This window comes from Miniopterus natalensis, chromosome 6 (genome assembly GCF_054644295.1).
Source record: "Miniopterus natalensis isolate mMinNat1 chromosome 6, mMinNat1.hap1, whole genome shotgun sequence".
In the NCBI taxonomy this organism is placed as follows: Eukaryota; Metazoa; Chordata; class Mammalia; order Chiroptera; family Miniopteridae; genus Miniopterus; species Miniopterus natalensis.
Window position 1 is genome coordinate 2,944,269 of NC_142086.1, and position 18,149 is coordinate 2,962,417.

The 18,149-nt window shown below is 39.4% G+C and overlaps 1 protein-coding gene across 6 annotated transcripts in view; it reads right to left on the minus strand.

The window, feature by feature from the left end:
* Positions 1–18,149, minus strand: part of GK5 (glycerol kinase 5) — an 85,660-nt gene that overhangs the window by 29,446 nt on the left and 38,065 nt on the right. For all 6 annotated transcript variants that reach the window (XM_087818050.1, XM_016214106.2, XM_016214105.2 and 3 more), the window contains exons 5-10: positions 14,221–14,352; positions 5,384–5,459; positions 4,776–4,837; positions 4,619–4,692; positions 1,756–1,816; positions 283–409 (exon numbers count right to left, since the gene is read on the minus strand). In XM_087818050.1, the coding sequence (XP_087674176.1) occupies positions 283–409; positions 1,756–1,816; positions 4,619–4,692; positions 4,776–4,837; positions 5,384–5,459; positions 14,221–14,352 (532 nt within the window). The remainder of the gene's footprint in view (positions 1–282; positions 410–1,755; positions 1,817–4,618; positions 4,693–4,775; positions 4,838–5,383; positions 5,460–14,220; positions 14,353–18,149) is intronic.

Consider the following 18,149-nt stretch of genomic DNA (forward strand, 5'->3'; position numbering starts at 1 on the left):
GATATTTTAGGTCTAGAAAGATGTTTTAAACACGTATAACATATAGGTAAATTTTTAGGAAGCTAACCAAAATACCCTAATCCATCTGAATTTCTCCATAACATCTCTCACTTTTCATACTTTTAATTTAAAGATAAAAGGGAAATGGGGATTAACTGTTTCTAAGAATAATAAAGTACATTAGAGAATATCCTTAATATAAAATGGGAAAACACTATCATGAAAGTTATATTTGAAAAAGGTGGTATTTTATTAACCAAAGGATAAATTCTAATTGCTTACCTCCAATATTCTGTTGAGGGCTGTTTCCAGTATTGATGTCCAGAAACGTCCCGGTGCCCATGGTCAGCTTCACGTCTCCGGTCTGGAAGCAGCACTCTCCAAACATGGCAGCCTGCTGGTCAGCCACCTGCCCAAAATCCGAAGGGAAGGCTCGGCCCTTAGCAGTGGCCCATCTCACTGCACCCCACTGTCTCACTGCACAATTTCTCATGTTCAGTATCGTCTTCTCTTTCTTCTGTTTCCTTAAAAAAAAATCTCTGGAGAGAACAGGGAGCCACAACTATAGGATAAGAGTCCCCCTGGGACTCACGCTGTGGGGATAACTAATGTGCCTCAGCCATGGTTACTGGGCAACCTCCTTCATGCACTTTGAGTATCATAGGAATAACCTTAGAGATAAAAGTGAGAGTAAAAACTGCAGAAGAAACCTCAAGATTTTTTGTTCACATCTTACAAGTGGTTTCACTCATTAGTCAAAATAACTGAGGTCACAAATTTCTCTTTCAGTAAGAGCGATAGGTGTGTGCTTACCTACAAACAGCTGTAACTCAAAACCATACATCTCCCAAACACACATTTCTGATAAACATTCCGTTAATAGAGCTAAATGGAGATACACATACAGCAATATTTTAAGGAGCAAAACTCATCTGAAGAACCCTTTCTTACTAATCATGAATTCTTCCAGCCACACCTTAACCCAACCCTGAGCCTACCCCTGCCCTGGGTAAGACTGAGCCTCTCCAGATGAACAGGGATTGTAACCTGGGCATGAAATTCCCCTTCCCCTTCTCCCCTTGTTTCCTCCACCTACTGTGCTGACTGTCCATTTAGGGACATGTCTACACCTCCTGCCTAAGCCACTACAGGAAGTCAAAGGCAGGATCTACACAGCCTCTCAATCAGGTGGTAAATCTCTGGGGTTCTCCAAGTCCTGACTCACTCATCCAGAGAGAAAGTATAACCAAGAAAGAACCTTCAGACACCAGTAACAGCTGATTTTTCATTCTTCCATGAGATTCTCTACTGGCACACAATGGCTAAGGATTTATAAAACCTAACTACAACTTCTTTACTATAATTGTCATATCATTGTTTACGGTTACATTGTATCCAATATAAACTAAGCATTGGCCCTTTACTGTTCTTAATCTCAGAGTATCAAAATATAAACCAACATTACTCAGAATACAATATTTTTAAAAATGTAACAGTTTCCTAAAAAAACAATACATAGAGAAGACAGAAAAGGTTATAAAGTGCTTTCAAGGCAGAAGACTAGCTCAGCAGTGCTCTTCCCAGAATACAGACAAGACTTCTAACTAGATCCAAGCTACTTTAATTTAAAAAGAAGTAAGATACTCTAATTTTAATCTGCAAGAACCATTTCTATCTCATATCTAATCCCAACTGTTCATATATATTCATTTACTTTATACTACACAAGCAGAAAACCTCAAACTTTCAACTTACCAAGGCCATTATAGGTATAGGCACACCAAATATCTCTTCATCCACTGATCCAAAATTGAAGCTTCAAATAAAATTGATTTAAAAGTAAGTTACAGAGAAATAAAATGGCGGCGTAGGTAACAGCTGCACCCGCCGCCTCCCGCAACCACATCAAAATTACAACTAAAATAAAGAACAATCATCACTCAGAGCTTCCTGAAATCTAGTTGAACCAAAGCCCTACAACCAGGGAACTGAAGAAGCACCAAGACCGGTAGGAGGGGCGAAGACACGGGAGGATCAGGGCTGAATCATGGAAACCGCAGCTGCGGGTCGACACCTGTGCCATGGGGTAAACCCTGCAGGGAATCTCCGCAGTGGAGGTTTCCCGGAGGAGCGAGGGGTCCCAGACCTAATCAGGCCCCCAGCCCAGGGCTCCAGGGCCGGGAAGAGGAGTCCCACAACACCGGGCTGTGAGAACCACCGGGGACTGTCGCTGAGGATCATAGAGGCTGCAGAAGCCCCAGGCTTTCCTCTTAAAGGGCCCCCGCACGGCCTCAGACAAGCTCTCTCTGAGCCCAGCGCTGGGCAGCAGCTTGAAAGGACCTGGGACACTTGGGGAGGAACGAACCTGCCTGAAGTCGGGGGGAGAGGTGGAGGGGCAGCTTCCTCCCAGGCAGAAGAGCTGGTGGAGGCCATGGCTCCTTTGGTGAGCCGGACCTGAACAGAGCCAGCAGGCGGGCACCATACCTGAATCTCCATCAATCTGACACACCTTTCGCTCTGCCCTGGTGATTCCTGGAGGCCCTGGCCCTCCATAACTGCAAGCTCATCCAACAATTTCCAGTGGCTTTTCTGTGCAAGTGGCCTCTCAAGTCTTATGCTTAGGACTTTCCTAAAATCTCTCAAACAAGCAGCAGCGGGCCCCAAATGGCTTGATAAGTGGCCTCAGGCCTGGCACTAGTGGGAGCCTACATTGGTTCACAGCTGGGCCTCTCCTGGGCAACGCCAAGCCCAGCACAAGTAGCAGCCAACTATGGTTTGCTATGTAGCTCATGCTGGGTGGCCCTGGGCAAGGCAATGGCAGAAGCTGACTTTGCACCTCCCGGGAGGCCCCAGAGACAGTGCACCTGGTGATCAGACTCGGCCACACTGGATTACAACCCCACGACATCCACGAGTGACACACTCAAGGGGAGGACTTGGTGAACACCAAAGCTCCACTGAAGTAAATCCTGCTCCATAGGGGTGTCTCCAGCGCAGCAGCTCTTTGGTCGTAGTTGCAGCTGGTCCTCACAGCCAATTGGACTGGGAGTCAGTTCCTCCCAGTGATGCCAACAGCAACCAAGGCTCAACTACAACAGGACAGTGCACAAAGCCCTCACAGGGGGGCACCTAAAAGGCCCAGCTCAGGTGACTGGGGAGGCTGAGCCACTGGACACCTACTATACAAAGCCACTCTACAAATTCCAGGTGACACAGCAGCTCTACCTAATACATAGAAACAAACATCTGGAAGCAACCAAAATGTGGAGGCAAAGAAGCATGTCACAAAGGAAAGAACAGAAGAAATCTCCAGAAAAGGAACTAAATGAAATAGATCCTAGCAAACTAACAGATACAGAGTTCAGAATTTTGGTTGTAAGGATGTTCAAGGATATTAGTAAGACTATTACAAAAACAAGTGAGACCACTGATGACCCAATAAAGTATCTATCAGAAAGAAAGGCTACATGAACTGAAATGAAGAATCATTTACAGGGAATCAACAGTAGAGTAGAGGACACTGAGAATCAAAACAGCAATCTGGAATATGAGGAAGCAAAAAACACCCAACCAGAAGAGAAAAAGAAAAAAGAATCCAAAAACATAAAGACAGCATATGGAGCCCCTGGGACAACTTCAAGAGGCCCAACATTCACATTATGGGGATACCAGAAGGAGAAGAAAGAGAGCAAGAAATTGAAAACCTATTTGAAAAAATAATAACAGAAAACTTCCCCGACCTAGGGAAAGAAATAGACTTACAAGTCCAGGAAGCACAGAGGGTCCCGAACAAGAGAACCCAAAGAGGCTCACAGCAAGACACATCATCATTAAAATGCCAAAGGTTAAAGACAAAGAGAGAATCTTAAAAGCAGCAAGAGAAAAGCAATTAGTTACCTACAAGGGAGCACCCATACGACTGCCAGCTGATTTCTCAATAGAAACCTTGCAGGCCAGAAGGGAGTGGCAAGAAATATTCAAAGTGATGAAAAACATGGAACTACAACCAAGATTGCTCTACCCAGCAAAGCTATCGTTTAGAACTGAAGGTCAGATAAAGAGCTCCACAAATAAGAAAAAGCTAAAGGAGTTCATCACCACCAGACCAGCACTACAGGAAATGTTAAAGGGTCTTCTATAAGAAGCAGCTAATAAACAAAAGAACCTGTCAAATGACATAGACCCAGAGACATTGACGCAGGCAACAGACAATAATATTTCAGAGGAAAGAGGGAAGGGGGGTGGAGGGTGGGAAGAGATTAACCAAAGAAGTTATATGCATATATGCATAACCCATGGACACAGACAATAACGGGGTGAAGGCCTGGGGAAGGGGTGGGAGCAAGGTGGAAGGGGTCAATTGGGGGGAAAAATGGGACACCTGTAATACTTTCAACAATAAAGATAAATTTTTTTAAAAAAAGTAAGTTACAGCTCTAGAAATATTAAAGTTCAGCAAATTGTTTTTAGCATAGGCCAAAAAGTTATATAATGTATGTTCATAATGGTACCCCAAACACATAACTCAAATACTTTTTAGTTTTAAATCAAATGCTTTTTCCTCATAATGAATTCAGGGACAATTTTGCTGGTTTCTAAGCCCAATGTTCATTATTACCTTGTATCCCTCACGGGAGGCAGGAGAGAGAGTGGTATCGAAAGCAGGGAAGTAATGAAGCTGCTCCAACACATCTGAACATAAAAATATGTCATCAGAATCCAAATTAAATTACACAAAAATTGATGATTCAAGAAGGAAGGAAAAACTCTTTTACCTCATATGGGTCAAAAAGTCCAGTTGTACTGGCATTTGAAAAATCCGTGGCATATTCAGAACCTAAATTTATATTGGAAATAATCTTTTATTATCAGGTAGTGTAAACACCTGTCTCTAGTCTATAACCTAGACCATTTGGGGGGCCTGAAAATTCATTCAAAAATGTATATTTCCAGTGCAAAGTCTCCAAGGCAATTTCCCACTTAACTTTATGAACTCTCATGATTGACAAAAGCACTTTCATACACACTGTCACATCATGGTCCCCAGTTTAAAGGTGAGGAAGGGGTGCAGATGTGCAGTGTGACTGTCCATAGTTATACCCAGTTGCAAAGTGGGAGACTGGGTACCAAACTCAAATTTTAGTAGTCTTGAAATTAAGACCGTTCCTCATCCTTATATTTGAGGTTTCATCACAATTTTAAAATCACTCTCCTCTTCCAACAAATCTGAAATTAATTTAGCTTTACTATAACATGTAGATACTAGGGTACCAAAAGGAAACATGTCTGGGCTATGGGAAGGGGGGAAAAAACTTCTATTTTTAGGTAAATCATTTCTATCAAATTTCAGTTACTTGAGATAGATCTGTCAGATCATCTTTACCTTTTGTGAGCTTATGTAACAACCAGGTATCAACAGTTCCAAAGCAGCAATTTTCTTCCTCAATTGCCTTTTGCACCTTGAAAACACAACAGCACAAAATCAATTCAAAACGGCAAAATTATTAAGTGCGCAGTTAAGTGCCAATAGGTAAATACAATATAATCCCATTTATGATAAAAATTAATATACACATAGGGAAACAATTTCTAACAATTTGAACCAACCCATAGTATAGGATATGAAATGCTTTAGTTTTAAACCAAGCATGTGTTACTTTTGTGATGAAAAATAAAGTATATACCTTTATAGTTTAGATATACAAATATCCCTAAGTATAAATAGCCTAAAACAAGAGATGCACACTATGCCCACTGGTCAAATACAGTCCCTTGGCTGTTTCTGTGAAGCAGGTTAAAACTGGTTTTAAATTTTGTGCTGGTTGGAAGGGAAAGAAGACTGCGTTGTGACTCGTGAACAGCAATGCGTGGACTTGGTCCCATGTGTGTGGCAGAGCTTCAATGGAGCATGTCACGCTCACCTGCCTATGAACATCACTGCTGCTCTTGCATTCAAATGGCAGCAAACTTGTCACAGACCCTTAGACTTCTAAAAACCTAAACTATTCCTATCTGGCATTTAACAAAAAATACTTGCCAATCCTTAGCAGAATGCATGCCAAAGGAAACAAAAGTATCAAAACCTCTTTAATCCAGCTAATAGAGAAACAAATATTAGGATATTACTAACATACTGGAAAATAATTCCCTAAATCATGATTTATCCCCTCTCCAACCCTTACTTGTCCTTTCACCCAGCACCCTATCTGGGATATCTTCCAGGTAGCCATTACTGCACAGCCTCATTACTTCCCTACTAGACCCTAAGCTCCTTAAGGAAATTTGTTTTCTTTTTTCTTTTTTTAAATACGTGTTTATTGATTTCAAAGAGAGGAAAAGAGAGGGAGCGAAAGAGAGAGAAACAATGATGAGAGAGTCATTGATTGGCTGCTTCCTGCATGCGCCCTACTGGGGGTCAAGCCCACAACCTGGGCATGTGCCCTGACCGGGAATCAAACCTCGATTTCCTGGATCATAGGTTGGTGCTCAACCTCTGAGCCATGCCAGCTGGGCAAGGGCATTCATTTTATAACCCCAACACCTACGAGGGTTTCTGGCATATAGCAGATGTTTAAAAATGCTTGCTAAATAAATAACTGACATTAAAAGAATAGCAAATGAAGACATTTAAGGTGAATATTTTAATAGTAGAAAGAATCAGTAAAATGAAAACGCATGAGGTCCAGAAAAAGAGGTCACTTGTAGGTTATCTATAACAATTATTTTGAAAACTCCATCCGAGTGTCCACTTAAATATGGAGTGCTTAAAGTGATATCATTATATTCAAACTCTTCTTATATATATGTGTGTGTGTGTGTGCGCGTGCATGCACATGTGTGTCTTTTCAAAGAGAGGAAGGGAGAAGGAGAGAGAGATAGAAACATCAACGATGAGAGTCATTGATCAGCTGCCTCCTGCACACCCTACACTGGGGATGGAGCCCACAACCCAGGCATATGCCCTGACAAGGAATCAAACTGGGATCTCCTGGATCATAGGTCGGTGCTCAACCACTGAGCCATGCCAGCTGGGCTATTCAAACTCTTCTTAAATTTAGAAGTTGTAATTCTAAAATTTGTTCCAGATTAGACAAAGGTTAATCTGTGTTTCAGTGAGTAGTATAATGCCTGGCTGGTAGTAGCTCAATTGTTCACTCAAAAAATATTTGAAATCCAGGCCTTCTGATAAGTCATATGCCCTGTAAGGCTAGGAGAACTCAGAGTAGATATCAGGGCTTCCTAAAGTAGGAGGAACAAGGTCAATCCTCCTTGCACTAGGTTAAGATTCCAAATGGCACTACCATAGGAGTAAGGGTAAGCTAGAAGAACAGGTTCTCACAGAAACTGTAACTCGGCTTTGAATCATCTCAATCATTAAACTGGTTTTAGATAATCCTGGAGCCTAAAAGAATGGCAAAAATAAACATAAATCATATCCTGAGCAAAATAGCATTACGTTAAGGCACTCATAATTTCTACACACAATTTTGCAAATACAATTTCTAGCTCATATATATACATATATATATACATACCTACAAATAAATAACCAGGCTCACTGAACTCAACTTGTATACATCAAATATGTACAGCTTTTTGTATGTCAATCATACCTAAATAAATTGGTTTAAAAAATTTAAAAACCAATTAAGTAACCATAGAATATGAAAAAAAAATAATAATAAGGAAAAACAGACAACCCATGGATGCTATAGATATTGGAATTAATAGTCATGGGCTTTAAAATACCATGATAATTATGTGAAAAAATAATCTAGAACTAAAAACTTAAAAACTTAATGGATGTGTTTTAATAACACATTAGAAACACATGAAGAGAGAATAACAGATTTGGAAAACAGATTAGAAGAAATACCCAGAATAAAGTCCATAGAGACAAATGAGTGGAAAATATGTAAAATACATTGGGGGACAAAGAAAATTTAGTGAAAAGGTCTAATATACATGTAATTGGCTATTCAAAAGGAAAGAAGGAGAATGGAGCAGAAATTACATTTGAAGATAATGGCTGAGAAATTTTCAAAATCAACAAATATCAAGCAATGAATTCAAGACACCCTAAAAACCCCAAGTAGACTGCCATGCCTAAAGAGCAGGTGCAGAAAATGTGTTTGATAAATTCAACACCCACTCAAAATAAAAAGTTTTAGCAAACCAGGATAAATAAATTATTTCCTTAATTCGATAAAGGATACCTAAAGAAAACCTACCACAAATTCATACTAACTTGTGGAATGTTAAAAACTTTTGTTCCCAGATAAGGAATGAGACAAGGATGTTTGTGGTTATTCCTTCTAGTTAGTATGTCTTACAGGTCCTTGTCAATGTCAGGAAACTAAGTCAATTCATATTTCTACATCCTATGTTGTTAGGGAATTAAAAATTAAGCCAATGTCCCTGGCTGGTGTGGGCCAATTTGTTGGAGAATCATCCCATATACCAAAAGGCTGCATGTTCAATTTCCAATCAGGGCACATAACTAAGTTGTGGGTTCAATCCCTGGTCGTCAGGGCAGATACAGGAGGCAACCAGTAGATGTTTCTTTCTTGTACCGATGTTTCTCTGTGTGTGTCTCTTTCTACCTCTCCCTTCCTCTCTCTAAGCATGTCCTCAGGTGAGGATTAAAAAAAGAATGTAAACCATTGAGATATACTTCATACTTATCAGAATGGCTAAAATCCAAAACACTGATGTCACACATTAACAAGGATGTGGAACAACAGGAACTCCCTAATTGTTAGTAGGAATGCAAAATGGTAGTCACTTTAGAAGATAGTTTGACAGTTTCTTACACAGCCAAAAATAGTCTTATCATATGATCCAGTAACTGCACACATATATACTTACCCAAATAAGGCGAAAATTAATGTTCATACAAAAACCTGCACATAAATGTTTATAGCAGCTTTATTCATAATTGCCAAAAATGGGAAGCAACCAGATGTCCTTCAGTGACATATCCAGACAATGAAATACTAGTCAGTGATAAAGAGAAATGAGTTTCAAGCCACAAAAAGACACAGAGAAATCTTTAATGTATATTGCTAAGTGAAAGAAGCCAGGCCTGGCCAGTGTTGCTCAGTGGTTGAGCATCGACCCATGCAACAAGAGGTCACTAGTTTGATTCCCAATCAGGGCACATGCCAGGGTTGCAGGCTCTATTCCCAGTCGGGGGTATGCAGGAGGAAGCTGATCGATGTTTCTCCCTTTTCCCTCTCCCTTTCTCTCTCCTAAAAATCGATAAAAACATTTTTTTTAAAAAAGAAAGAAGCCAGTCTGAAAAGGGTACACACTGTATGATTCCAAAAATATGACATTCTAGAAAAGGCAAAACTATAGAGACAGAAAAACATCAGTGACTGCCAGGTGTTCAGGAGTGAGGGAAGAGAGAGATGGATTAAGTGAAGCACAGAAGATTTACATGGCAGAGAAACTACTGTGTATGATCCTGTAATGGGAGATACACTGCATTAATAATACTTAGTAATAATGTGTCAATCTTGGCTCATCTATTGGAAAAAATGTGCCACATTAATACAAGATGCTAATAGAAGAAACTGCTGGGGGGTTGGTAGATGGGAACTCTATGTACTCTCTGCTCATGTTTCTATAAACCAAAATATGCTCTAAAAATTAAAATCTACCAATTTATAATGGACAAAAGGTTCATTCAGATTGTCTATATCTTCTTGATACAGATTAAGTAGTTTGTGTATTTCTAGGAAATTTCCCATTTTACTTAGGTTATCTACTTTGTTGGCATACACTTGTTCATCTTACAGCCTAATTATGATATTACTTCTGTGAGGTTGGAATTAATGTTCTCTGTCATAATTCTAGTTACTTGTGTCTTCTCTTTTTTTTCTTTGTCAGTCTAGCTAATCATTTTATTTTTATTGTTTTAAATATGTCTTTATTGATTTCAGAGAGAGGAAGGGAGAGAAAGATAAAAACATCAATGTGAGAGTCATTGATCAGCTGCCTCCTGCACGGCCCCCACTGGGGATCGAGCTCGCAAACTGGGCATGGGCCCTGACCGGGAATTGAACTGCGATCTCCTGGGTCCTAGGTCAATGCTCAAACACTGAGCCATGCCCGGCTGGGCTAGCTAATCATTTTAAATCAGCTTTTGGTATAGCGTCCTTCTTTGTCTCTTAGTATAGCCTTTGTTTTGAAGTCTATTTTGTCTGCTATAAATATTGCTACCCCAGCTTTTTTATTTCCATTTGTATAAAATATCATTTTTATCCCTTTACTTTCAATCTGTATCATTCTGGGTTGGGTGTCTTGCAGAGAACATATATATGGGTCTTATTTTCTTTTCCATTTTGCTGCTGTATGTCTTTTAATGGGAGAAGTTAATCCACTTACATTTAAAGTAATTATTAATGGGTACAAATTTATTGCTATTTTATTCTTTATAACTGTACTCCACTGGTTTTTGTTTTTTCTTTCTTCTTAAAGAAGACCCTTTAACATTTCTTGTAATACTGGTTTTAGTGGTAATAAACTTTCAGGTTTTTTGAGGGTTTTTTTTTGGGGGGGGGGCTGGGAAGCTCTTTAATTTTAAATGAGAGCCTTCCTGGGTAATCTTAGTTGCAGGTCCTTGCTTTTCATTGGTTTTCACTTTGAATATTTCATGCCAATCACTTCTGGTTTAAAGTGTTTATGTTGAAAAATCATCTGACAGCCTTATGGGAGAGCTCCCTTATAGGTAACTATCTGTCTCTTGCTCCTGTTAAGATTCCCTTTGTGTCTTTAATCTTTACCATTTTAATTATGATGTGTCTTGGGTGCATCTTGATTGAGCCTCTCTGTGCTCCCTGGACAGGTGAGTCTTTTTCCTTCACCAGCTTAGGGAAGTTTTCAGCCATTATATCTTCAAATAGGTTCTTGATCCCTTGCTCGCTCTCTTCTCCTTCTGGTACCCTTATGATGCACATGTTGTTACACTCGATGTTGTCCCAGAGGTCTCTTAGATTTTTCCATTTTCTTTTTTTATTCTTTTTTCTTTTTGTGGCTCTGCTTGGGTGTTTTCTGTTATCTTATCCTCTAAATCACTGATTAGATCCTCTGTTTCATCTAACCTGCTGTTGATACTTTCTAGTGTGTTCTTTATTTCAGATATTGTGTTCTTCATTTCTGACTGGTTCTTTTTATGGTTTCTATGTCTTATTTAATGCTTACTATCTCTTTAAGTTCTCACTGAGATCACCCATTCTTCCCCTAAGTTACCTGATCATTCTTATAATCCTTGTTTTGAACTCTGCATCTGGTATCTTGGTTGCTTCCATTTCATTTAATTCTTTTTCAGGGGCTTTCCCTTGTTCTTTGATTTGGGGTATGTCTCTTTGTCTCCCCATTTTGTCTACCTTTTTGTGTTTGTCTCTGTGTATTAGTTAGATTTGCTATGACTTCCAAACTTGTTATGGTGGTTTTTGTTGTAGGTGTCTTGTGGGCTCAGTACACTATCTTCCAGATCACCTGAGCTAGGTGCTCCAGGAATGTCTCTTGTGTGGCTTATATGAGCCTTTCTATTGTAGTTGAGTCTTAAATGCTGTTGGTCCATTTATGAGTGGTATTAACCCTCAGGTTGTCTATTAGGATTGACCCTGACCATACAGTATGAACCTCTGTGTGGGGGCTGCTCCTCAAGGTGCAGTTGTCCCCAGCAGGGTCTGGTACCTGCCAGGATCTGCCTTTGGGTGTGCCACTTGTGTGGTCTGAAGTTCACCACTGGTTGTGTTGGTTCTGGGTCCACTTGGGAGGGGTTCCAGTGCTGGTTGATGTCATATGCTGCCTGCAACTGGCTTTGGGCTACCTGTCTGGAGCTACCAAATCCATTGTTAGTGGCTGCCTCTACTGAGCCTGGTGTGCATGGGAGGGGCGAAGTTGTGAGGTTGGCTTCCTCTTCCATAGGTGTGAGCTTGATAGGGTGGGGTGAAGTCAAGTGGATAGGGCTAGTGGTTCTTCTGCTTGGGGAGAGCACAGTCAGGCACTCAGCGAGGGGAAAGTGTCCCCTACTCCAGAGCCATACCATTCAGCCTTTGCCCAAGACTCTGACACTAGCTCCCTCAAAAAGAGTGCACCGCTGGTTCAGGTTGGGTGTGGCCAGGTGGCCCCTCTGCAAGACTCAAGCTCAGCAGAGCGGGGCCACTGAGAGTCAGGACAGGGCAAGTGGGTCTCCCTTTGAGGTAGGGATGTCAACAGCATGCTGGTGGAGATGAATGGCCCCTCCTCTGGAGTTACAAAGATCGCTGTCTGAGTCTCTGCCATGAGCTTCTCAAGTAAGGTATGCACCTGAGTGCAGCCAGCAGATGTTTCTGCAGCACTTAAGCTTGGCAGAGTGGTACCACCAGTAGTTGGAGAACTGGACTAGTGCACTCCCCACGCTGGTGCTATAAGGATAGGAGTGCTCTACCTTGGGAAGATGGCATCTTAGGGAGGTATGGGATAGGAACTCAGCAGAGAGACCTCTGGTAGCTGACCCTCCAGATCACTCCTCGAAGCCATGCCACCCAGATCTTCTCTTTATGACTACTGTATGCCCTGAGTCACCTTTCCTCTACTGGAGTCCAGGTGAGTGTTTGAGAAAAAAACCCTGTGTACTGGCCCTTTAAGAGAGTGCCTGGGTTTCTAGCAGACGCCCATCTCTCCCAGGCAGGCAGAATCCCCACTGATTTTCACCACCAGATGCCTTTTCCTGACTCTGGTGCTCTCGGTTGGAGATCCTGATGTGGGGTCAAAACTCCTCACTCCTCAGAGGGACCTCTGCTGCTGACATATCCCTTCAGACTCTCAACAGCCACACATGGGTAGGGGGCCAGCTCTTTCATCATCTCTGCCCTTCTTACCAGTCTCAATGTGGCTCCTTCAGTAGATGCTTGGTTATAAGACTTCTGTTCAACTAGCCTTCAGTTGGTTTTTCAGGTTGATTAATCTATAATTTAGTTTTAAATCTGGCTTGGTGCTGGGAGGTGAGTGTAGCCACCTACTGTACAGTCATCTTGGGATCCCATTTATTTTTAACCAATTCGTATTTGTGAATCTAAAGAAATGTTGTCCCCTGTATATAGTAGGATCTTGTTTTTTATAGTCTGGTATAAAAACACAATGAGATACCAGATACCAGAAAAGACTGATAATGTAAAGGAGGTAAGTAAAATAAAAACTCTTCTCACTCACTGATGATGGGTGTGCAAATTGTCAAAAACTTTAGAAAAGTGTTTGACATTATTCACTAAAAATGAAGATATATATAGATATATAGATATATATATACATATTCATGCCCTAAAATTCCATTCCTATATGTAGATACAGCAGGAACACATTTACATGTACATCAAGAGACAGCATTATTCATTATAGGCCCAAACCAGATATAACTCAAATGTACATGAATAGAATGGATAAATTATGGTAAAATCACATACTGTACACTAAATAGCAATAAAAATATAAGGAAATTAGTTTACATACAACATATATATATTTCACACATATAATGTTCAGCAAAAGGAGTCAAATACAAAAGAATAAACACTGTATGATTCCTTTTATACAAAATTCAAAAATGTTCAGGCAGCCCAGCTGGCATGGCTTAGCGGTTGAGTGTCAACCTATGATCCAGGAAATCATGGTTCGATTCCCGGTCAGGGCACATGCCTGGGTTGTAGGCTCCATCCCCAGTAGGGGGCGTGTAAGAGGCATCTGATCAATGACTCTCTCTCATCATTGATGTTTCTCTCTCTCCTTTCCTGTCTCTGAAGTCAATAAAAACATATTTTAAAAAATATTCAAGCAAAACTATAGTGATGAGGAAAAGATAAACTGTAAAAGTGGAAAGAAAACGTAATACACAGAATTACAGTGTTCTAGTTCTTCATACAAGTGGCGTTACACAGATGTATGCTCCACAGTATGTCACCAAAAGGTATATTTCTGTTTTGCTCACTTTTCTATATGTGCTATGACTCACAATAAAAAGGTTTTAAAAAATAAACTGAATAAAGGTTCCTTGTCTTCCATCCCAATATGTTGTGGATACTTAATTTTCCGTCAAATAATCACATTACTATCCTTATTCCATGAATTTACCCAAAGTCTCCATGCATGCATAGTGCATGCATGTGCACGCACACACACACACACACACACACACACTCTCTCTCTCTCTCTCTCTCTCTCTTTACTTACCTCAACCAGGTTCTGTAAAATCCAGGCCAATCTCAAAGAAACATGCTGGGTTGTGAAAGTGAACAAACTGGCTGCTAAAAATCGTTTACTTCTAGTGAAAAAGTGAAGCATTCGGCAGGAACTGTGTATTAGCTATTTTTTTAAAAAAATAGAAAAATACATTTAATAATGGTGTTTGATGTTTCTGTATTAATTCCATATCCATGCAAACAAACCCAATAATAAAAAAGTTATTTAACTACTTAAAGAGTGTTCTTAGGACTTAATACCTACTTTCTACCTCTTTACCTATTTTTAACTATGGAAATGAGGGGACAGAGTCAAGGGAGAAAGCTATACTGCTATTTTTTAATAATACATTTTATTATTTTAATAATACAGTACTATTATTATTTATATATATATATATCTTTATTGATTTTAGAGAGAGGAAGAAAGAGGCAGAGAGAGAGATAGAAGCATCAATGATGAGAGAGTCATCATTGATCAACTGCCTCCTGCACACCCTTGACTGGGGATTGAGCCCACAATCCGGGCATGTGCTCTGACCAGGAATCAAACCATGATCTCCTGGATACTAGGTCGATGCTCAACTACTGAGCTACACCTGGCCAGGTTAGTGCTATTATTTTTAATAATATATTTAATCAGTTCAGTATAAACTCAGAAGGAATTCTCCCTACACATTAAGTACTTAAAATTGGGATGTCTGATTTTCATACTACCTATACTTACCTAATGATTAAAAATGAAACATACAATTTAAAATTTACTCTTCTTTTTTTAATCCTCACCTGAGGATATTTTTTCCATTGCTTTTCAGGGAGAATGGAATGGGGGCAAGAGAGAGAGAAACACTGATGTGAAAGAGACACATTAACTGGTTGCCTCCCACACACACCCCAACCAGGGCCAGGGGATCGACCCTGCAACAGAGGTACATGCCCTTGGCTGGAATAGAACCCAGGACCCTTCAATCCATGAGCCAATGCTCTAATCACTGAGCCAAACTGGCTAGGGTTAAATTTACTCTTTTTTTATGTATATATGTGCTATTTCTTGTTGGGTTTTGTTCATTTTATTTTTTAAATTTAATTTAATTTTTCCTATCACCATTTATCTACTACTCTATGCCCTCTTCCACCTCCACACCCCCAATCACCACACTGTTGTCCATGAGTTCTCTCTTTTTTTCTTTTTTGCTCTAATCTCTCTAACCCCCAACTCCACCCAAAGAGGCCCACACCAAGACATACCATAATTAAAATTCCAAAAGTTAAAGACAAAGAATCTTAAAAAAAACACAAGAGAAAGGCAGTTACCTACAAGGGAGCTCCAATAAAACTGTCACCTGACTTCTCAACATTTTAGGACAGAAGGGACTGCATGAAATATTCAAAGTGATAAAAACCAAGGACCTACAACCAGCACTACTCCACCCAGTAAGGCTATCATTTAAAGTTGAAGGAGAAATAAAGAGCTTCCCAGGCAAGAAAAAGCTAAAGGAGTTTGTTACCACCAAACCAGCATTGCAAAAAATGTTAAAGGGCCCGCTTTAAGAAGTCAGAAAAAAAAACACCAAAAAAGAAAAAACACATAGGAACATGATTAAAAAATAAAATGGCCGTAAATATGTACCTACCAATAATCACTTTAAATGCCAATGGTTTAAATGCTCCAAATCAAAAGACATAAGGTAGCTGAATGGAGAAGGAAAAGAGACCCATGTGTATGCTTCCTTCAGGAGTCACATCTCAGAAAGAAAGATACACACAGAATAAAAGTAAATGGATGGAAAAAGATATTTCATGCAACTAGAAAGTGGAATAAAAGCTGTGGTAGCAATAGTTATATCTGACAAAATATACTTTAAAACCAAGGCTATTGTAAGAGACAAAGGACACTACATAATGATAATAGGAGCAATCCAACAGGAGGGTATAACTTGTAAATACTTATGCACCCATCATAGAAGCACCTAAATATGGAAAGCAAATCTTAATGGACATAAAGGGAGACACTGACATTAATCCAGTTGGATTTTACCACCTCATTTGGGGTGGCATCAATGGATAGATCTTTCAGACAGAAAATCAGTAAGGAAATGGAGGCATTAAAAATACACTAGATCAAATGAATTTAATTAATATCGCCAGAGCATTCCACCCCAAGGCAGCAGAATATACATTCTTTTCAAGTTCACATAGAAAGTCTTCAAGGATAGACTATATGCTAGGACACAAAACAAGTCTCAATAAATTTAAGAAGATTGAAATCATATCAAGCATCTTCTCTGACCTTAATGCTATGAAACTTAAATCAATCACAAGAGGAAAACTGAAAAACACACAAAGACGTGGATGCTAAATAACATATTACTAAACAGTGAATGGGTTAACGATGAAATCAAGGAATAAATCAAAAGACACTTTGAAACAAATGAAAATGAGAACACAACCCAAAATCTCTGGGGCACAGGAAAAGCAGTCCTAAGAAGGAAATTCATAGCATTACAGACCTATCTCCAGAAACAAGATAAATAAACAATCAAAAAAGAACAATAAACAAAGCCCAGAGTAAGTAGAAGGAAGGAAATAAATGAAATAGAGTCTAAATAACAATACAAAAGATCAATGAAACCAACAGCTGGCTCTTTGAAAAGATAAACAAGATTGACAAACATTTAAGCAGATTCGTGAAGAAAAGAGAGGCAACTCAAATAAATAAAATCAGAAATTAAAGAGAAGTAACAACTGACACCTAAGAGGTACAGATGATTTTAAGAAAATATTATAAGCAACTATATGCCAACAAATCAGACAATCTGGAAGAAATGGATAAATTCCTAGAAACACAACCTTCCAAAACTAAATCAGAAAGAATCAGAGAATCTGAATACACAGATTACAACTAGTGAAATAAAAAATCTCCCAACAAACAAAAGCCCTGCACCTGATAGCTTTACAGCTGAATATTACCAAATATTCAAAGAAGAACTAACACCTGTCCTTCTCACACTATTCAAAAAAATTAATGAGGAAGGAAGAGGCCAGGATTCTCCTAATTCCAAAACCAGATAAAAACATGACAAAGAAAGAAAATGATAGGCCAATATCCCTGATGAACACAGATGCTAAAATCCTCAACAAAATATTAGCAAACAAAATCCAGCAATACATTAAAAAGATCATACACCATGACCAAGTGGGACTTATTCCGGGGCTGCAAGGTTGGTACAACATCCACAGATCAATAAATGTGATACACCACACAGACAAAATGAAGTATAAAAACCACATGATCCTACCAGTAGATGCAGAAAAGGCATTTGATAAAATCCAGCACCCATTTATGGTAAAAACCCTCAGCAAAGTAGGAACAAAGGGAATATACCTCAATAAAGGCCACATATGACAAACCCACAGCCCACATCATATTCAATGGGCAAAAACTACAAGTATCCCCCTCAAGATCGGGAAATGACAGGGGTGCCCACTCTCACCACTCATGGTCAACATAGTCCTGGAAGTCCTAGCATAGTGATCAGACAGGAAGAAGAAATACAAGGTTTCGAATTGGAAAAGAAGTTAAATTTACTCTTAATAAGAAAAATCTTTAATTTAAAAAAAAAGCATTAAACAGAAAATAAGCTCCACGTTTTAAAATTTGTAACACATACTAAAAAAAAGAAAGAAAGAAAGAAAGAAACAAGCCTTATCCTGCTACCTACAGCAAGAACTCAGATGGACAGTTCAGCTTCTGAAACTGGTATTTAACAAAACAGTCACTTACGGAGAATTTACCTACTTTTTGCATTTTTCTGTCATTTCCCACCCTTCTCCCGAAAATGAATGGAAAGATTTTGGTTTACTTATTAAAGATAGTAACATGAATCCCCTTCATTTTTAGCACAGTACATTAATTGAAAC